This window comes from Parasteatoda tepidariorum, chromosome 4 (assembly GCF_043381705.1).
Source record: "Parasteatoda tepidariorum isolate YZ-2023 chromosome 4, CAS_Ptep_4.0, whole genome shotgun sequence".
Classification (NCBI taxonomy): domain Eukaryota; kingdom Metazoa; phylum Arthropoda; class Arachnida; order Araneae; family Theridiidae; genus Parasteatoda; species Parasteatoda tepidariorum.
In genome coordinates, this window is record NC_092207.1 from 2,928,892 (window position 1) to 2,951,840 (window position 22,949).

The window sequence follows — 22,949 nt, forward strand, 5'->3', positions numbered from 1 at the left end:
TTATAAAATACCCTATTATTTTATTTGAAAAATTCTGCCTGATTCTTGACAGTTTTTTTTTTTAAATGATAAAGAAAACAATTATAGATTTCAAAAAAATTTAAAAACCTTAAATAATAGGGGGAATTAGTGATAATTTTTGGAGTTAATCAACAATGCTTTAATTAAATATTTGCAATATTTACAAACCAGAAAAATCTAAAGCAAAAACAAATTTAAATAGGCAGTAAAAATTCACTAGAAAACTCTGTTTTGATAGTGAGAGAGATTAATGCTTTTTATTTAATTCATTTGATTAAATATTTATTTCCATTATTACCTAAGATTTCGGCCCGGGATACATCCCTTACAAGAAGATCCAAAGACGTGCCATCAAAATTTTGATCCTCTGCTTCAGTAGCCTGACGACCTTCACGCAAAGTTCAGCACGTTATGGTAGAACAATTTAACAAGAATCCATATCACGCACCCTCGGTCCCTACGCAGGCTGATCATAGTGGGCACTGACCGAAGTCAGTGATGCTCGACTTCGGTGTTCTACTATGATCAGTTCACTGCGCGACATGAAACAAATGGTAGTTTGAAATGATTTTTCATTACCCATCTTATTTTTTTTATATCTGTTGTTGAATAGAGACCCAATTTTTGGGTTTACGACTACTAATGTTCAACTCCGTAGTCTTGTAATTTTGAACCCATCCAGAAGGCAAGGAAACTCTTGAATCAGTACCCCCCAGAGGAATTGATTTGTTATGGGAACATGGAGGAGTTTGCGACTCGACAGACATGCATCAGTCACCATTTACTAAACAGGGAGTCTTCGGTAGGCTGGGATCGAAGCCACGAACTCTTGGACATGGGCCCAGTGCCCTGCCAACCAGGCTATTCTGGCCCTACCCATCCTATTTATTAATTTATTGTAAACAGAGGCAACTCCATCAAGCAAATTATTCTGACTCAACTCACTTAGCATAAATTTAAAAAGCCTACTTTATTTTAACAATATAGTTCGGAAATGCTCGTTAAACTAAGTAAAAGTTTTTCACTTTTTTTTTGATGGCCTGTTGAAGTTTGAATTGAAATAACATAATGGACCATTTTAAAGCTATCTGGCCAAAAAAAAATTTTTTTTTTACTTTAGAGACTTAAAAACTATGGTTTCATTTTTAATGTGTTTATCAAAGAATAGATTTGTCTTATCATAGTTAAAGTAAATCATGTCACAAATTGATTTTATAGAATAACTTTTTATTATAAAAAAGTCAAGAAAGAGTTTCACACAATTTTGAAATTATCTAAACATTTTGGAAAATAATCATTTATTTTTAAATGAGCCATATTTTAGAAGTAGAAATAATGTTTAAAAAATGTCATTTTTGTCACTACTTATAATTAATTGCAGAAAGAATACCAAACTTTTATTTTTAACAGTTCTATTTAAAAATTTCATTGTAAGAGTAGAGTGAAAGCATAAAATTTATAAATTGTTCCCCAGCAGAATATTTTAGTTTTGACAGGGTATCTGCTATATTTTAGATTTTCAAATTCATGACTAATTCCAAGAATTTTTCATGACTTAACGAAGTAACTATTTTCTAAGACAAAAACACAATAAATTTAAAAAAGCTTTATAATAACAATAACAGAAGTTTAAGAGATAATTTGCTCTTTCTTTTTTGAAAGAACACCATAATTTTTAAAGAACGTGATGAAAACATTTTATAATTTAATATAAGACTTGAGTGGGGATTTTGTTACAAATTCAGATATTCAGAGCACCGTGAAATTGGGAGGGGGGATAAACTCCATTTTAAAAATTTGATTTTTCGGTGACCTAAATCCATAACTTTCCATGATTTTTTTTTAAAAAAAAAATAGTTAAAATTATGACACTTCATGACAAATTTTGTTCAATACTGAAATTCATGACTTTCCAGATGCGTAGAGACCCAGTTTTGATGAAGATTTGTCTTGCTCAAAAAGCAACAACATCAAGTAATACGTAGGAATTTTTATTTGAATATATTTTATAAGCGTCACATAAAAAAAAGAGACTCAAAAGTAATTAGGTGTCAAATGAGAGGCTATATTTCTAAATTGAGCAGGAGTAGTAGTAATACCTGAGCAGGAGTAGTAGTAATACCTAGTCCATCCACGGAATCAATAGCAAATGCAGTTATTACAAAAGATGTCAAATGATCAGGAACCAGATGTGTAATTGAAGCAATGCCATCACTTCTACAAAAATAAATAGTTCGTTAAAAACCAGATGGTACAGATGGTTGACCGTATAAAGCAGAACACAGGTGGCGCTAGGGGTTAGCATTTGCCTTAAAACTTATGGGTCACTACTTCCGATTAACGCACAATGCGATATTATTATAACTGTAGTGTTCATAACAGGGCTGGAAAAACCACCCGTCCTCAGCGGTCAAAAATTCCCAAAAATGAACAAAAAAAATTTTTTTTTGTTCAAATAGTTAATAAGTTAGAAATTATCACTGGTGTTATTTTTAAAATACGTAAAAAAAATGATTCGTTTATAATGAAATTTAAAACAAGGACTAACGCTTAACCCATCAAAAAATTCCATTTAATTTTTCACTCATCCCTCTTTAATGAATGAATTAATATTTGAAGAAAACTGCATCAAGTATCATCTACTACAAGTTTTAAAAAAATGTATTTGAACTTGAGTGGATGGTATTTTATTAACGATTGAAAATTTGAACAAGATATATGGGGAGAGTGTGGAACTAATAGTAGGAATTGAATAAAAGATAACACTCAAAACGTGGCAAACTTTACACTTTTGTTTATGCTGCGGTATTAGTTTTCTTAAATTTGTTTTCGGCTCACGACCTGTTGAGACTTTTTTAAATTACAGAAAACTCTCACGAATGGTAAACACAAATCACAAAACTCCCTAGAAGTTTAAGCCTATTCACACATCGCCTCGTAAGGATAACATGAGTGGAAAGATACGCTGCAAGTTTTAGAAATTTCTTCCGGTTTTTGGAAGTTCGTGATTGTTTACACATTTAGTCAACCATCCATTGCAATGCGGTTGTTAGATCTCGATTGACCGGAATTTTCAGATGATTTCTTTTCTTTTAAAGACGTAACAGCAAACAGAAGAATAAAATTTCCTACCCTTTCCAGATATTTTTTCTTTAAAATTAGCAGTATTACTCACAGTGTCATGGGCAAAATAAACAGTGAATCACAAAGAATTATTATTTGTAATTTATGCATTATCTTGCATATTTAACATCCATTAAAAAAATTATAACACCAAAATACAGAACAAGACAATAAAATTGTAGAGAAAAATGTATTTTTAAAAAAATAGCATTTTGTTGCACTCAGCTAACTCAGAAAACTATAGTTTTTTTTATTTAATTCTATATTCTGCAATTGGGGAGACAGCAGAAACTTTTGATAAAATATCCATGTTTAATTTTTGTTAGGTTTTGTATCTGCTTCTATCTATGGTTTCATTTAATTTTATACCTGCATGATACAAAAATGGACAAGAGTGAAATTTTTTAAAGGAAAAAACAGATTCGTGATGATTAAGGAGAGATGTCGATAGTCAGACTCTCCGGCTTTTTTTTCAACCCTGTAGTAGAATTTTTTCAAGTTCTCTCTAGCACTAATATCTTTCTGCAAGATACTTTTCATAACATATATAATTTAAAATAACAAAAATGTTATGCTTACAAATGAAAAATTATATCATTTTTTTAATTGAACAATGTAATAATTTTTTATTTAATATTATGGGTGATATTCTCAGATTTTGTTGGGAAACACAAATTATTTTCTTCTTAACATTTTGTAAATAATAATCACAATAAGAATTTGGTTAGTCGTCCGGCCCAAGGATATGGGTACTCGACAGTTATAACTCGCCGTCACGACAGCCTCTCGAGAAGGACCGTAGCCCGAAGCTATGGCACATGCGCAAGACTGAACCAATGTCAGCCGAACATCCACCCGTGGCATTTATTAAAACCAAGATAAAGTTTACAAATGTGTCATCTAGCAACAGCACAGAGTACAAAAAGATTTCGAAACAATTAAGTCCCCGGCAGCGTCCATCTCATCTGACCGCAGTCGATGGAACACTGCTTTATAGTGGGAAAATTGAAAGAACAATTTAACAATTACAATAAATACAATTACAAAAAATAGCAATGACAATAGAGTACAGATGATATCGTTACAATAAGGACAGCTGAAGTCCAAAAGAATGAAAAGAAGAACACTTCGAAAGATGACGGATTGCTGGTTAAAAATAATTAGAAAATGAATAATTAAAAGCCAAAATACAATAATACTAATTTGAAGAGTAATCAAATTTAAAAATAAGTATATAAAGCAACAATTATAATCAAAACATCCAGTGTAAATCAGGATCCAATAAATATTAAAAAGTACCAAAAACAAAAGCATCAGTGCGCAATATCTTTAAAAAGGAGTAAAAATAGGGATCAAAACCAGAGTATAGGTATCTAAAATCAGTAAAATCAAAGTCATAATAGCCAATTACAAATTTGAACTTCAATAATAGAATAGTCTAAGCATCAGAGAGGTGTAGGTCCAATATTAAATTTGATAAGTTAAAATATTTATGGGTTGTTAAACAAGGGGTCCATAAGGTTATTTGGGGACATTATGTCCATGACACAGTATTAAATTATAGTCACTATGGTTTGTTTTTGTCTCTCTGTTCTGCCCATGTCTCCCGGGTTTTTAAAAGAGATGCCATGGAGTGTTGCAAATTTATTGCATTCCGTTAGTAAATGTTTGATGGTTTGGCATTTGCCACAGTATTTGCAGCTTGATGCCTTTTTAAATAGTCTAGCTGTAAACCAAACACTCTGTGGCCTGTGTAAAACTGATTAAGATAGAAGTCACTTATAAGTCTTTTAGTACTTACTTCTGGGAAAAAGCTGTAAGTATGTTGACCATTATTCAACCTCTCCCAGCTCTGTTATCAAAGTTTATTGCTGATGTCCCTGAGAATTTTTCTTAATTGGGCTCTCATGATGTGGCAGTTAATAACCACCCGATCGAGCACCGTGCCCATTTTAGTTAAAGTATCTGCCTCCTCGTTGCCCTCATTCCCCGTGTGTGCCCTAATCCAATTTAACACATGGCCTTTACCTATGTTATGTTTGATCTCTTCAACTTGGTTATTTGTGGACACGGGGTTTTTGAGTGAGTTCAACGAGGATTGAGAATCTGCGTAAATGGTTACCGATGATGTTGTTTTCATTTAGCCAGCTGATGGCTAGTTTAATGGCCTGCAGCTCGGCTGGGTCAGTCAAACCCCGCTGAACTCCCGGATGCAGTGAATGAAATGTTCGCTCCCGTGCCTTGCTATACACATATTATTTTTGTGTCTATAGTGAACCAAGAGAACAAAGGAAAGCGGATATTATCAGGGGTCTGTCTAGGTTTTTCTGGAAGGTACCTTTTTTGTGAAAATTTAGACATAATTTGTGAAACATTAAAAATTATATTACAAAATCAATACAAAAACATGGTAAAAATATAGATTTATCGTTTCTTAAAGGATACAAAGATAACATTTTAAGAAAAAGTATTTTGTGAAACTACCGTTTTTCCTAAAGTTGAATTTGTGAAGGTACCGCTAAACGGTAGTAAATTCGGCCTGGACAGACCCCTGATTATGAACTTTTTTCTGCATTCATCTGATTTTTTTTCATTTTTTGGTAATGATGAAATTTCTACATAAAATACATATACCCATTTTTGAAACCATTTATTGAGTGGAATGTAGCCATAAGTACTTTTTCTTGCTTGCTTCTTCTACCTCAGTTTCCCATCCCTAAATTTTTTGTATGCAAGACGAAGAAGAATGAAACAGTTACTACATATTGTTTTTTAATCGTTTTTATATTTCTTTTTATGGGTCATTTATTTAAAATAAAGTATATAGTAAGATAACTTCAAAAACTATTAGCAAAAATCAATGATAGAGCTGTGAAAAATAAGAATCTTACCCAGATGTGGTATTCACCCATAACCAGGTTTCAGGATAATTTTTCCTTATTATCATTCGACCCTCCGACACCTCAACCTCAGGTATATCCGATGGTGGCTGTATGGGAGTGTTGTTGATATTTTCATCAATCCTTATAACATTCTCAAAACGATCTAAACAAGCAATTGACAAAAATTCTCACTCATTTATTTTATGACATAGATTTTGATCCAAATTTGTTGAGAAGGTGAAATAAATAACTAAACCAACTTTTACTTTTAGAATAAAGTGAAATACTTCGACGTGTCAGACCTTAACTATTCAAAAGTATTGGAAACCCCCCTATAATTGCATTATTAATCCTAATTAAATGATTTGTAAGTATGACAATGAGAGTAATGAAAATAATAAAGATATTTGGAACATTGGATTCACATAGCTGCCAACATGAATCGAAAAAAATCCAGTAGATTTTACGAAATAATATAAATTTCAATGTACTAATTATTTTGCACATAGGCAATTTTAGGGATTTTTATACACATTAAAATAGAAAAACTGCAATATTTTCCGGTCATCATTAGGATCAAATATGCTTTAAAGTTGTGAATTATGTTTACTCATAATTTTGAATAGTAATAGGCATTTAATTCATAAGAAATAATTAAAATTTAATTAATTTCGAAAGGGTGTTCCAAATAAAAATATGTTAGAACAAAAAAAAATTTGAAACTGCTTTCTATAAAAGAGGCTCACTTCTTTCTATATTAGTAATACTTATTTAAATATTCAAGCAAGCAATAATCTGTGCAAAAATTCTATTTCAAAAAGGACATTTTTAGGAAACTCAGTCAATTATAGGGAATTTTCTAAAGTGTACAAAAAACAAGAGAATTTTTATTAAACCAGTTGACCAGGAGAAACTGGCAAAATTCAGTAGAGTTGGCAGCAATGGATTCAATAGGTGCTACACTTTTAATATAATGACATTGATTATTACGGGTTAGTCAGTAACAGTAATTTATTGCTTATTACATGATAAATTATTCTTACCAAATATAATCGGAAAAACTTTTAACATTTAACTATTAAACTATTAACATTTATTTACAGTTCTATCTTGTTTCAATGCAAATTACACCACTATAAAGTAACCACTGAATGTTTATACAAATTGTTGCAAAAGAGAAATGAAGTAAAACTGTGAATAATTGGGTTTTTTTTTAACAAATGGTCAGACAATTAACCATCATATTGAAATCTAATTCTTAAAAGAGTTATGCAGTGTGTTAATCCCTAATGAAGAATCCTTATGATCATGTGACGAGACATTGTAAGCGTTTGAAATGCGTGATTAGAATGCACGTAGAGTATTGCAATAAATCACTTAAGAATATTATACTCTTAACTGCTTCCCTGATTATCCCAAGTTAATGTATAAATTGCAAACATTTATTATTCCGAGTAACGATGAATTTACATAGAAAAAAAAAGAGTAAAAAAATGGTGTTCGCGAGAGAAAGTAATGCAGATGATTTTTCAGATTATTAAGATATACAAAGACTAATATTTAACTTTTTTCATTGGCCGAGATAATTTGGGATAGTAAACTGATGGTCAATTAAATATATTTTTATACATAAAAAAATTAAAATTTCAACTTAGAACTTGTGTATTATGTTTTGATTTAGTTTCTTGTATTTATTAATGAAATAAAAAAATATGTTGATTTTTTTTCTTCAAAAAATTTATAAGGGAAGTGGTTAAAATACTGTCAAATATTAACTTACAAAAAATAGACTACATTTGCTAGAACTTAAGGGTACAGAAAGATGTTTATGTAAAGAAAAAATGACTGTGAGATTGACCAGTTTTTAAAAACAATAATTTAATCCGAATGATGATACTTTGAGTACTGCATAATAAAGCAGAACATGTATTTTACTACATTATTTTCTGTACTCTCATTTGTGCTTCATTTACAAACTTTGTCAACATTTAATTCCAGTTCTAATTTAAGTTAAAACCATCACCATAATTTATTCACCGATCATTAAATCGTCACCTTTTTCAGTTAGAATATCCTGATTTGAAATAACAATCTTAACTTATCAACTCAATTCATTAGTATTGCATGAAACAGATATATTATTTTTTTTTAAAAATGTTAGTTAAAAATGGAAGCCCAATAAACCATGTTAATTACCTTAAGTTATTATTTGTTAAAGAAGTCTTTTGAAGCAGAAAGATAAACAGCATTTATCTGCAAGCAAAAACATTATATATAACTATCAAATATTAATACAGTAAAGCAAATCTAAACATTAAAAAATATATTTTATTCACAAAATATAAACTATTAAAATACAACCTATAAAACGATTTAGAAAAGTAATAGAGTTATTTACATTTGACTCTTTTTAATTAGAACTAGAGTATTCATACTAGCCGAAATTGGAATGAGTGAGAATAAGACTTTTCTACAAGTCTAAAGTATTACACAATATCTCACATTCCCTTTTTAAACTCTTCTGTTTTTTAGAAGATTTTATTGATTCAACCGCATAAATATGCATACCTTTAAAAGAAAAAAAAAGAATTTTAAATTCTGTTTTGATAGTATGTAAGATTAGTAAAATAGAGCTATATGTTTTATAAAATTCAAATATATAAAAAGTACTTATAAGTAATAAATTACCTATGTAAAAAGTACTTATACATAATTAGCACTATGTTTTTAGTTTATTTAATAACCCTCGCTGAACGGCCCACCCAATTCTGGGTTTACGACTACTGGTGTTAGACTCCGTAGCCTCCTCGTTTTGAATCAATGCAGAAGACAAGGAAACTCCTGGATCCCAGAAGTATGATTTGTTATGGGAACATGGAGGACTTTCACCATTTACTACACGAGGAGTCTTTGGTCATCGGGGATCGAACCCATGACCTCTTGGACATGGACCCAGCGACCAGGTTAGCCCAGCCCCCCTAGCACTATGTTTGTCATATGCTATGCAAATATGCTTTGTGAAAAATTGACACACATTATTCTTTTTTAAAAAGGTCCTTATTCTATCATACAAAAAAAGGAGTATCTCCTGGGGTGGATAAAATATGAAAAAGTTTAATGCAGGGTGCATAGCCAAATCTTTCAACGAAAAACTTTTTAAGTATTTTTTAAGCATTAAATTCATTAACAAAATGCAAAATAATTTTCAGACTTTGCAGGACCATGACTACTAAAATAACTAGTTTCTTACAAAGAACTTGCTTATATTAGCCACCATAAAGAGATCGAGAGATTTTTCAGTTTGATTTCAGAGGGTGGAAAATGAAACCTGAAATGGAGAATATCTTGCAAAACGCATTAGAGTTGCACACGAGAGTGCAAGAATTTCACCGAACCCAGCTCATCAAACACGTAAAATGGTTGGAGTTTTCATAAGCCACCGACCGACGGTACGCTGAAATGAAGTGTGGTTGAATTAATTGTGAAAACGCTGAATAGAACAATGTGAAAATCATGCTTTTTGCATAATACATGATGAAAATCGACATGGTAAAAAAAAAAAAATCTCATTTTCGAAAAAGGAAAATTAAGCACCTTTTAAAAACACCTTTAAGGGCTTTTAAAAAACAAATATCGAAAAAAGCACCTTTAAGCACTTTTTAAAAACACTATGTGCCATGATTCAATGTGGCTGTATTCTGACTTGATGCAAAGACCATGCCATACGCTCTCGAGATACTTTTGTGACAGATCATTGCCCAGGTCATTAGCAATGAGAACCTGTCTCAGAAGGGAGTATAAATAGACCTGCAATGCGACCAAAGTTTGTCAACCAGTTTCAAGAAAGCAGCTCTTAACTACAAGGAAGAGTGATACATACAAAGAATATATTCAGAGAGATTTCCAGAAGTACTCTCTGTGCTACCTAGATTACGAAACACTTTAATAATGTCCACTCCTATTCATTCAACTGCATATTTTCTTTTGTGTGTCATTATGATTTGATGAATGTAAAGCAGGCGAAATGTCAGCCCTTATAATACCGGCTATCCTAATTCATTAAAAATTGTTTTGTGTTTGAAATATATCGAGTTAATTAGATTGAACCACCGATCAATCTTTTTTTCAAATATTGACTATCATGTTGAATCTGTTCACATTAATTTTCTAGATGTACAGATTAACCTTTAAAACAAATATAATTTAAGTTACATTTGGCTATTTCAGTATTTTACAATAAATTAATAAATGTAGAAATGTGTGAAATGCATGGAACAGAAAGAAAAAAAAATTAAACTTTTATCAAATACATGAATAATTTGCTTTATCAATAAAAGTAAGAATTTTTTGATTGGTATTAAATCAAGTATTTGTAATCTAAGAGTAAACATAAGAAGCTTACCATCATTAACAGAGTGAAAAAGGAGGGCATTAGTCATTATTACTGATCCAGAATCCTACAAAAAAGAAAAAGTAATCTTAACTAGCATTCAACAAGTGAAGTTGCAATGGAAGAATATTAAAAATATATATATTGAAATAAAGCAATTATTTTAAATAACAATAAGGGACAGACACTACTAACAGGGTTGCACACAGAATAAAATGAACAAAATAGTTGCTTTTAGTAGCATGAAAATAGCCAAAAACTAGGAAAATAGTTGCCTAAATAAGAACAAAAATATGACTAAAATTTTGTTAATGACTTAATTGTCATATAACATGATCCATTCAGTCAAATTGGTGGCAAATATGATAATTTTTATATAAACATAAATGCTTATTACATACATATGAAAAGTAATTATTCAAATTCGAAATACACCCATCGTAATATCGTATTAAATTTTCTTTTTTTAAATCATGCAAAATTTCAAAGCAATAATCATTGAAAAGGCGATTGAGAAACGAAATAGATTTACAATGGAGTATGTGCAGATTGAACGAATTAAAAAGTGAAGACTCAAATTTGCATTTCAAAATTTTTTATTTTTTGAGAAAAAAAAAGTTCAGTGTGTTCAGAACTGTCTTGTGGGGTGCAGATTTTTCACCCAATTTATGCTTTAAAAAAACACATCGCTGGAGTACAGAAAAGGCTCCTAATAGTAAAAAAAACACTATCAGTGTCCAAATAAATGTATAAGACTAATAAAAAAATTTGATTTTTGCTAAAATTTATGACTACTACAAGAGAAGAAAAAATATTCGAATGATAAAAAAAAGCAACATCAAATTGTTATTTTCAGGAACTTCTAATAGAGCAGTCAAAATCTTAATTTCAATAATTAATTACACTGGAAGTCAAAGAAAAAGGAGAAAAATCATTACAATGTTTCACTTTAGAAATGCACTAGAAGGTTGAAAATCAGTTTAAAAGTAAGGGTTTACCTTAAAAGGGAATCAATCTCAACACACGTTCCTTTATGAATCAATTGATATAAGGGTGTTGTTGAAGAGTGCACACTACCAGGGGTCCATCCAGGGCAAATTTACTACCATTTAGTTGTACATTCACAAATTAAACTTTAGGAAAAACAGTAATTTCACAAAATGCTTCTAAAGGAGCAAATTGTAAGATTCTCCTAGTAAGCGCCACCGTACAGGAAGCAGCTACGTCTGAATTACGAAAATACGAGCTATCTGGCGGGTGGGTAAAAATACGCAAAATCTTATTTTCTGTGCTTAAATGCGGAAAAAACTAAGTGAAAATGCGGAAGGGTTAGCAGCTACATCATAGTTAGAATTTTCTGTACATCTTTGAAAATCCGAAATAAATATAATTATTTTATTTCAACGACTGAATTTTCAGAAAAAGTAGAATGTTTATTTAAAAAAAAAATTCTTTAAAAAAAACCGAAACTTTTGGAGAATCAGAGTTTTTGATTAAAAGGCTGAAATTCGAGAGACAAAAGAGGAAAAATCTCATCCCTGAATCTATCATTGCAAAGATATATTTTTGCAATAAAACGTTTTAAAAATAAACTATACAATCAAATCAAAACAAGAGTCCCAAGTTTATTGTGCGTAAGAAAAGTCTACAGTTTACCGTGTCTAACAAGGTCATTGCTTCACGGTATAGTAACAAGGGTCCCTCATATCCTGTGTGCATCATGCATAAATTTATCCCAACAAATCAATCATTAGCTCCAGTAAATAAATTTGAATGTTATTTGAGCTATACAGATACTATTTCCACAGGAACTGAAAAAAAAGTAATTTAAATTATGCTGAACATTTCTTATACATCTATGATAATATTGATATTTTAAATAAATATCAATATAATGAATAACTATTCAGAACCATATATATAATGAATACACCCAATAAATCAGTAGAGAGGAAAGCAGTACTGTTGAGATGGGGTACATACAAAAAAAATTCCAAGATTTTCAGGCAATCCAACAGGTTTTATGTTTGCTAATCCGCCTTCACTAGGGGTTTGAAAAATTTTGATAACGTTTTTGCCCCTCCACCGTTTAAATATTTGGTTAATGTATGAGTTTATTTGTATCTCGACCTGCCCTATTTAAGGGCATACGAGCATAAATAAAACTCTACATCATCAAGTATGAAAATCAGAATATCTAAAATAATGATCAATACACATCTATTTAAACAAGTGTAAATCCATTAAAATAGTAAAGAAGTAAAAGGGTTAAAAAAATTAATTTACGGAGAAATCCAATAAATGTTAAAACTTTACAGAAGCATGTAAAATATTAAAAGCTAAAATTCAGTATAAAAGTTAAAAAGCAGAACAAGTTAAGAAACAATCAGTTAAAAATTGATAAAACAATACAAGTTAAAAGCCTAGAGACAGGCCCGTAGCCAGGGGGGACCATCGGGATAAATCCCCCCCAAAAAAATTCTGGGATTCAAACTTTTTAGTCTTTCTTTGAGCCTCTCAGTAAAAAGAAAAACAAAAACTGTCGAATCAAACCTTTTATTAACTAACTTTATTAAGCATATTTCGGGATATTCTGGTTTGTCCTAAAAAAGTAATTGAAAAATTTTCTTCAAATCCCCGTCGCATGTCTTTGTAAACTTTGTTTACAAATTGTTTATAATTATTATGTAATATTAATTGAAAAATAAGTATTATGTAATATTTTTTAATTACTAGTTTAAGTTTTGCAAATAACAGAATAAACAATATTTGTTACAACGTTTTTCACCTACTTTGCATGTCTGAAACTGTCCTTGCTTCTTACCATATCCCCCCCCCCCCCAAAAAAATATCCTGGCTACGGCCTTGCCTAGAGAAGTCTAAAATGATGGTAGATAAAAACACAAGACACCAGCAATAGTGCTCGCATACTCTGAGCAGAGTTAAATGTGGTTCAGAATGTCCTCTAATCCTGCCTTTATAATTTTTTTGATAATGTTTCTACAGACCAACTTAGCAAAGCTTTGATGCAAAGTTTGTCCTGCAAGTGTGGACAGTTCATGATCAAGTGTTCAATTGTTTGATTGCATATTACTTTTTTATTTTATTATTGACAAGGATTCTAAAAATTCATATTCAGGGCAGGCATTACTGAACACCCTGTAAATAATTAAAGCATCAAATTAAGTCCTAAAAAATACAATAAAATAAAATTAGTAAACATTAAAATTTTAGTACTGTTTAATACATAATTAGAATTTTACTTCCATGAATAATTGCTTTTTTAATTATTGATTTTACAGCTTTTTATTACTATATCAAACTGTATGTCTATATATAATAATATATATAATAATATATATAATAATAATAGAGATATATTTAATAGTATAATCCACAGAAAAATAATTTTTACTGTGAAAATTAAAAAGGTTTTGAAGTGTGTATGAGATCCCTGACCCTGAGGCAGAATTTTTTCTGCGACAAACCTCTCTAGTGTTAATATCTTTCAGCAAGAAACTTTTAATAATAACAAATATACATGTTACTAATTTAAAGTAACAAAAGCGTCAAGATCAAAAAAAAACTTTTTATAAAAAATAATGCAATTTTATAAATTGAATATGTAATATTTTTTTTATTCTATTATTATGAGCGATATTTTTGCATTTTAAAGGTGGAAAACACACTAATTATTTCCTTTTTTTTTCTTTGTAAGTCATCAAATTTAAAAATAGTGAAATCCATAGCAGTAACTATTGAAAAAAAATTGCTGGCAAAATCATGCAGATCGAACTCTTCAAATGCGTGTTTTCATTTCAAGATTCAACTGTTGTCATAAATAATATCAGATCAAAAATATCAGATTTCAAAAACTATATGGAAATCAATAGCAATAACTGCCAAAAAAAATGGAACAAACATTTCTGCAGAAAAGAAAACCAAAATTTTTTCTTCATTATTATCAAATGAAAATAGAAAAATTACAAGCATTTTCTTTCCACTCCGATGCGCCAGAATGGCATCATTTGAATGCAATTCTGAAGATCAAAATAATAAAATCTTTCAAAAATTTCGGCAGAAAAGAAAACCAAAATTTTTAACTTCCCAAAAGAAAAACCTTTCTGCAAGAACTCAGTAATATTCTGCGACAACGTCGCCGTGTCGCCACAATTCTGCTACGGGGTCCCTGATTGCACTAGAAAAATACATGTTGAGAAAAAATTAAAATTTTTAGGTAAGTCATATATTTCGTTAAGGTGGAGCTTTCACTGTATCGGAATGTGATGGGTGTCATATTGGTCCTACATTCCATCAGCTGATATGGGAGCATCAGAGGGCGTGGTTAATCGAACAATTTTAAATATTAATTTCAAAATAATTAGTTAGCCCACTGAATTGAAATTGCTGACTAGCATCATAAAATGGCATGAAGTTTCATTTTATAGCATAAAAAAAATACCAAGCAGGAGAAGAAAGGAAAGCGGAGGGAACTAAGAGTACTTTTAGAGCAGAGAAAGATCAGACATGACAAATACCTGGATTACAGTGAAAAAACTTTTTTACACTATGCCAAATGCTGTTTTGAGATCTGCATTATATCTGAATTTCTTTTAGTTTTAATATAGTTTTAAATTTACTTCAAGTTCAATGAATTTATCTGCATTGTTGAAAATAAGTATCTTTTCTGAACAATCACTTCCTTAGATATAGTTTCTTCAATTTCAAATGGTTTCTACAATTTTTAGTTTATTCTGGGATTTTTTCCCCCGATATACAGAATGAAATAGGTTTCTTTCGGAAAAAATGCCGACCCTCGTTGGAGCTAAATGATGATTGCTTTGAATGCCAGTAATGGTATTTTATTTGCAGCTCTTATTTCCTTTGTTTCATAAAATCATTTTTAAATGCACGTACATAAATAATTTTACTGCACTTTAATCTAGCTTTATTTATTATTGAGGCAATTAAATCAGACTTTATTCATGCGTATAAACTTAATTATTACAATGCCTTTGAAATATTTAAGTAATATTTTGAAATATTAAGTAAACAAATTTCTATATAAAGTTATGTTTGTATGCTTTTTATATGAATTATAACTAGAAGTTGTATTATTTAATGAATTATGGGCACAATTTATTTTTCTTTTGGATACCGCGTATTTAATTTTATTTATCGCATTTTCTATTTCTTTTAACTTTAATTTTATTATATTTAGTTCAATAACTCTGTCCTAAATGTTTGCCTTCTCCCCTGTTTCGAAAGTGGATCGTCCCACAGATTGAAAATGTGTGGACGATTGCAGCACCGTTTTTGCGCCAAGGAATACTTGAAAGGGAAGAACAGATTTATTATCTTTTTTGGCATTTCCTTTCTTGATTCCCAACTTTGTAGATGGTGTACCGTGACGAGGGTGGCTGGCCACGCACTTGAACCATGATTATTCAAAGATAAGTCTTTTTTCTTTTATGTGACCTTACATAATTTTTTAAAATATTTTTAATTATGATTATTCTCTGTTTTATATCGAACTAATATGTAAAGTGTATGACAGTACATATCAATGTTTTTAATGTAAACTAAATTCAATAATTTAATCTTAATTTCTTTAAATAAATATATATAATCTAGATAAATCATATCATATATGAGGTCTTTATTTCACATATAATTGATTACTAAGATTAACTATGTTTATCTTTCAGCCAATTACAAATGTTTAATTTACAGATACTAATTTTACTAGTCAATTTATTTTGGCTTCATAGCCTTACTTGCTTCATTGTAACGGGTAACGAAAAGATATCAATTGTAAAAAACTAACACAACACAATATAATAATTAAATTTCATTCATAATGTTTTATCAATTCCAATTACCGTTATAACAACAGTTTACAACAATAAAACGTACCTTAAATGTAAGTCCTGCAGATTTCGATCCCAGCCAAGAAAGAGATCTCCTTCTTCTTCGATACCATGGAGGGTTATACTTAGCAGGTTGTCCATTATCATAAGTATTTAATTCTTTAATCACCTGTTTACAAATAAAAATTAGTTCCAAATTAAAGAGATTTTCACATATAATAAGTAGAAAAAGGGTTGCTTAGGTCCAGGTTAATTAGTTTTAAACTGAAAAAATCCACACACAAAAAATTATAATTTATTTTTTTACCTATCCATGTTAAATTTGCTGAATGACAATTAAAAATGGAATTTTCTTTTTTCCATTTTAGAGAGTTTAACACTCATTTAAATCAAAATAGATATTCTTTCCTTTTAAATGACTAAAATAGGATGTTTAAAATGAAGCACTTAATATGAATAAATGACCTTAATGACTTGTGAGTTTTAAAATTTACATTTCAAATCTTTTCTATCTATAACTTATAATCATTAAGAGGAGAAATATGTTTAAGAAGTACTTTGTTAATTTTTGTTAATGTGCTTGTGAGGAGTGAAGATATCAACAATGTCAACCTTCATCTATGAAAATCCATAGAATCGAGTTAGCATGCCTTATATACTAGTGAATTGGAATTTTCAGGGATGAGATTAGCCAAAACGCAAAAAAGCTGAATTTCCACGATAGTAAATTTTACGCAAGTGCAACCTTTTAATAATAAATTCCAGACAGTTTAAGGTAATAAATAATGTGTTGACATNGTTTGAATTTTCTGTTTCTCTTTGAAAATCAGTGAATTTTCTGAAAAAGCGGAATACTTATTAAAAAAAATGAAATTTTTAGAACATCTGAATTTTTGATAAAAAAGCTGAAATTTAAGAGATAAAAGTGAAAAAAGCGGAAATCCGCTAAAAAGCGGAAAAATCTCATCCCTGAATTTTGTAGTGGTAGCACATTATTCCTCCACCAGAATTACAGCTGTGATAGAATTTGATGGACGGATAGCTATTCATCTCTGTTTTGTGAGAAGCCGGGAGAGCTGTATTAAGTTCACTGTACTTTTGTTGATCATGAGAGCTGTATCAAGCGTTCAGTCTTGGTTGCTCCTGTGTTGCCATTAGCAGTCGAGTGTATGCAGGACAACGTTGTGCGTGATCGAGACTGAATAGCAACAGCGCAGGGAGGTGAATAGTATCGCAGTCACAAGTAGCAAGTGTTCAAAGTGGACCATCCATCGAAGTTTGCATGTTCAAATCGAAGTGGGAGTTTCTGTCGAAGTGATTATCATATCCCTCTGAGAATTCGATTATCATTTCTGTATAGTACTAGTGAATTGGAATTATATTTTTGTAGTGGTAGATACACAACAATGCTTTTTTATAAAAATCTTGCATAGGCAAAAATTTTGTCAAAATTTTTGCTCATTTATTTAAAAATTTCAATAATATTAAGTAAAGTACAGCTTTAATACGAGAAATTAAAACTGTTTACAAAAGAACTTATAAGACTTTGAAAAAATAAATGGGGGGGGAAGAAAGAAGCTCAAGATAAACAAAGAAACATACCTCATCTTGAGTTATATCATTATCTGATTTGAGCTGTAATATCCCTTGATCAACACCGAGTATTCCGACCATAGAATTTGGAGCAGTACTAAGTTTTATTTCCACTTGCCGTCCAGGTTCAGATTCTTTAACATTAGGACTTAATGTTATCTGCAAAAATATGAAAAATTTATTGCAACGAAATTTTCAAACACAACAACTAAATATTTTTTAATTTTTTATTTCTAACAGCAACAACACTTGTAGTGTACATCATTCGCTGGAGTGTAAAAACACTCCACACAGACCTATAAGGAATAACAAATAAAAAAAATTGAGAAACATTAAACCATGCAAAATACAAAAACAATTAGAACAAAGAAACATTAAATAAAAATATAAAAGGAAAATCAATCAGCAGTTCCTGCAACTAGCCTTTAGGTATACGTCATAGATGTTGCCAGTAACTTCAGGGCGCATCCCCCAGATGCTCAAGGGTGTCCTCCCCCGCACAAGACACACTTTGGATCGAGAAAGGTCTTTGGAGGCAGCATTGCCTCTCGAGTGATCTTATTCAGAGTCTCCCTCCACACCTTGTCACCAATTTGTTCATTTAAATTATTTCCATAACTCTCATTTATAGTGTTTTTAATTATTCTATTTATGGATGAGTAAGGAATTTCTCTCTGAGAGTTCTGAAAAATACCAGTTCCTCCTTCAGCTAGAAGATCTGCCATCTCGTATCCATAGATATTACAGTGAGAAGGAACCCACTGTAAAACAATATTCTTTTTTTAAGGACAAAAATAACCCAAAATTCTCTTTACAACTTTTAATTCCAAGACAGCCTGAAAAATCAACAGATGTCACAGCTCGGATTGCTGAGAGGGAGTTGACATATATAACGACATCATCATCATCATCCATTCTTGATAATAGTTGTTGAGGAGTAGTTCCAATGGCCTCCACTTCATCGAAAGGAGTTGTGTTTGCTCCCAAACTCAAATAAAATGAAAATACTTCAGAAGAAATACCAGCACCCACATTTCCATCTTGTTCCTCCCGAGATCCGTCAGTGTAGACATGACGCCATTTAGATCATGGGTATCTTTTTTTTTTTTTCCTTTTCGTTGAACAGACGACCCAATTTTGGGTTTACGACTACCAATGTTCAACTTCGTAGCCTTGTAATTTTGAACCTATACAGAAGACAAGGAAACTCCTGGATCAGTACCCCCAGAGTGACTGATTTGTTATAGGAACATGGAGGACTTTACGACTCGACAGATTTAGCATGCACCAGCCACCATTTATTACACGAGGAGTCTTTAGCCAGATGGATCGAGCCTATGAACTCTTGGACATGGGCCCAGCACCCTGCTAACCAGGCTATCCCAGCCGGTATCTACTATTTATAGTTTCCAGGGCATTTAAAACTGTCTCGGTGTCTTCCGTACCACTTGTGCAAAAGAGGTTCTACCTTTCGCCAATGGGGTTAAAGGGTCCAGTGGAGGAGGGATTATCGGGGATGTTTAATTGTTCATTAATTTTTACCACTTTATAAATAAAAAATTTAGTTTTTAGTCTTCTGTTATGGTTATTATATTTTCTTTAATAATTGTTTAAAGGCAGACAAACTAACTTTACATGTAAGTTGAATAATAACTTCAATAGGTTTATTCTTAGTAAACAGCAGCATTGGGTTTGTTTTAATAGCTCCAACAATTTGTCTTAAAGCTTGGTTCTGAGCAGTCTCCAAAGCTGTCATTTGTGCTTTGCCACATGTTATAAGTGCTTCAAAGCAAAAGGTCATAGCCAGTTTCATATACATATTGTAAGTCAGGTTTAGGGTTTCTATACCACAGCCCCATTTTACGACGATTTCTTTCTTACATTTCCTGTTATCGAATCAATATGATTTCTCCAAGTTAACCGCCCCGTGCTAGAATCACGGCGACATTGTCGCATAACGTTAAGAGCTCTTGCAGAAAGAATTTTCCTTTAGAAAGTAAAGAATTTTGGTTTTCTTTTCTGCAGAATTTTTTTTCTTCTCTAAAATTATACTTAAAAGATGCCTTTTTCGTGCAATGGTGATGAAAGAAGTGTTTGTGATTTTTCTTACCCTATTTGAGAAGAATAATGAAGTAAAAAATTTCTTTTCTGCAGAAATGTTTGAAATATTTTATTTCTCTATAATTATATTCAAAAGATGCCTTTTTCCCACATCAGAGGGAAAAGAAATGCTCATGATTTTTCTATTTTTTTTATTACTTACTTTTAATTATTATTATTTTTGATGTGATGATAATTTACGAAATGGCGAAAAAGGAAATAATTAGTGAGTTTTCCTCTTACAAAATGTAAGAATACAGTCCATGATATTAGAATAAAAAAAATATTACATACCCATTTTAAAAAAATATATACACTTTTATTTCATACAAATAGAGTTTTTTTTCATTTTTTTTTCAAATAAATTTAATAAATAACATGTATATTTGTTATTATTAAAAGTATCTTGCACAAAGTACCAGAGAGGTTTGAAGCAGAAAGCCCCAAAAAATTCTGTCTCATGGTGTTAATACCTCAGAAAAAATATTCACAAGGACTCAGAAAGTTTTAAAAAAAGAAATTCTATAACTTTCAAAACTTACATTTTTCATTCATATTTCTAAACATACAGTCTCATACAGGGTTTAATTTTTGTTCTCATTACTAAATTCTATGTAGTTTTTTCATGCTATAAAAATCTTTCATCTTCAACTGAAGTATTTGAATTTGAATAATAAAATGTAAACAACAGCATTCTAAACAAACTCTTAATAAATTATTTTCAAAGAATACATACAGAAGTTTTCAAAAGACCTTCTACGTCAAAGGCAACAGAATCAGCAACTATCTCATTATTTTTGTTTCGAATGTAGTAAACCAGAACACGACCACGGGGTGCCATTGACCTTGGTATTTTGAAGTTAAATCTGTACACTTTGAGATTTGGAACAGGTATAGTTTTAGAAAGAAGAATGTTTCCTCTGCCAATAACCTGAAATGATAAATGTTTATATCATAAACTGAACTTCATTCAATAAAAGTGGGGGGACCCACGTAGCCATTAAATAATTGCAGAACATCAAAATTTATGCTTATCATGATTGTGTTTCTTGACAGCGCAAAAACTTATGAGAATTTAAAATTCAGCTCTCATCCTAGCCATATTTTTAACTATATTCATGGATCCTTTAAATGTTCCTTAAAGCAGAAACACAGTTTCTACAAAAATAAAAACCTTATAAAAAATTGAGAATAATGGAGAGTATATCAATGAACAATAAAAGCTACATTTATGAAAGGTATTTAAATTGCTTTCAAGTCTGGCATAAATTTTGACAATACAGTAAAACCTCGCTACAACAATATTTTGGAGACCCAATAAATATATTGCTGTAGAGCGATATATTGTTATATGGATGGCCTACATACTTTGGGAACACAGTAAGATTTTTTTTTTAAATTTTAATGTTATAACTATAAATGTATTAATGATGTATTAACTATAAACGTATGCAAAAAATTAATTTGAGGAGTACTAATTATGATTAAATATTAAAAACAATTGAAATAAATTCAGAAAATAAGATCGTAAACATACCTGAAAACCCTTTTCATTGAAAATAATCTGATATTTTTGTTTGTTTATTTTTCCTGTTAAGTCAACCAATAAAGTATGCATTGAATCCAAAGCACGAAAATGATTGTGCTCCACTCACCCTCTATGGAAAAAATTCTCATTTAGGAGTTAATGTGATGCATTTATGACTCATGTAACATGAAAGAAATGAAATCAGAATCTGTGACTTCTTAAGAGAAAAGGAAGGCAATTCTAAGAAAGGAAGCTGTTGGAGCAGTGTCTTCTCTTGTCAGAAAAGATGGAAAAAATAGATGATAAAATAAGATTTTTTACATTATTTGAAAAGCAATAATAAATGGAGAAAATAGGGTTAAAATTTGGAGAAAAAAAAACTTTTACAGGGGTTTATTGCTTCATAGAATATCGTAATAGTGAGAGGAGCATGACATTAATTCACATGCAAGCTCATCGGGACCACGAAACATTATCGCAACAGAGGGAGTCATTTTTGTATTGGATATCGTAGTAGCGAGAGTTTACCGTATTTTAATAGTAAAGTGTATTTTTAAAAAAATTTGATGATAGAAAAATTCACTCGGATAAATAACGACACACCAATACTATAAAATATATCTCTAAATAAGGAAAGAAATTAAACGAAGAAAACTTTCTGAAATAAAAATTATATACTTGAATAATTTTTTAGACTCACTATAAAAAATATTGTTTACAAGAACAATAATTTTTTTGAAGATGCTATTTTCAAAAACATGAATAGCCTAAAAAAATTTTTACAGCATCAGAAAAAATTACAGTCACATTGTGATTTTATAATGTTTTGCATAAAAGAAAATGACGACATACAAATGGTAGCTGTAAAGAACTGTATGAAAAGTTAATAAAGTTATATAAAAAAAATCACTTCAATTCACAGTGTTTTCACTACAGCGCGAGAATCTCGCATATTTTTTTCTTTTCTCGCATTAAAAATGATTACCGCGAGAAATTCGCGCATTCTATAAATCAATTTCAAAATTCGCGAATTTCTCGCATTTTGGAAAAAGCTTCGAATTACGCCATTTAGAATAAAATCCGTTTCACTTTTCTTACTGGATCTTTCATTATTTTCAACATCTGCCCCATTATCTAGCTTTCCTATTTACCAGTATTGTTCAGAACCTTTTCAAATAACAGAACACAACCACGGAACCCCTTTCAGACCACATTTGTCTGCAACCACGCGTTTACCGTAGGTAAGGTTTCTTCATGTAAGACGCTCAAATTTTTTATGCACTTATGCAAGATGGACAAATACCTTGTAAAGGCAAAATCTTCTATGATGATGCATCAAAAATATTCAATGCTTTAAAAAGTAGAAGACGTTAAAAATGTATTATAATTAAAGAAATGATTTTTTTTTCAAGAGATTTTGTGTTTTTTTAGAAATCTCACTT

General features: G+C 30.6%; 1 protein-coding gene across 1 annotated transcript in view; it reads right to left on the bottom strand.

Moving 5' to 3' along the window:
* Window positions 1-22,949, bottom strand: part of LOC107440314 (thioester-containing protein 1 allele R1) — a gene marked incomplete in the record, with an annotated part of 90,154 nt that overhangs the window by 39,806 nt on the left and 27,399 nt on the right. Inside the window, 6 exon segments of the mRNA XM_071180439.1 lie at window positions 2,121-2,238; window positions 6,036-6,189; window positions 10,429-10,483; window positions 16,333-16,455; window positions 17,889-18,038; window positions 20,716-20,910. Coding sequence (XP_071036540.1) covers window positions 2,121-2,238; window positions 6,036-6,189; window positions 10,429-10,483; window positions 16,333-16,455; window positions 17,889-18,038; window positions 20,716-20,910 — 795 coding nt within the window.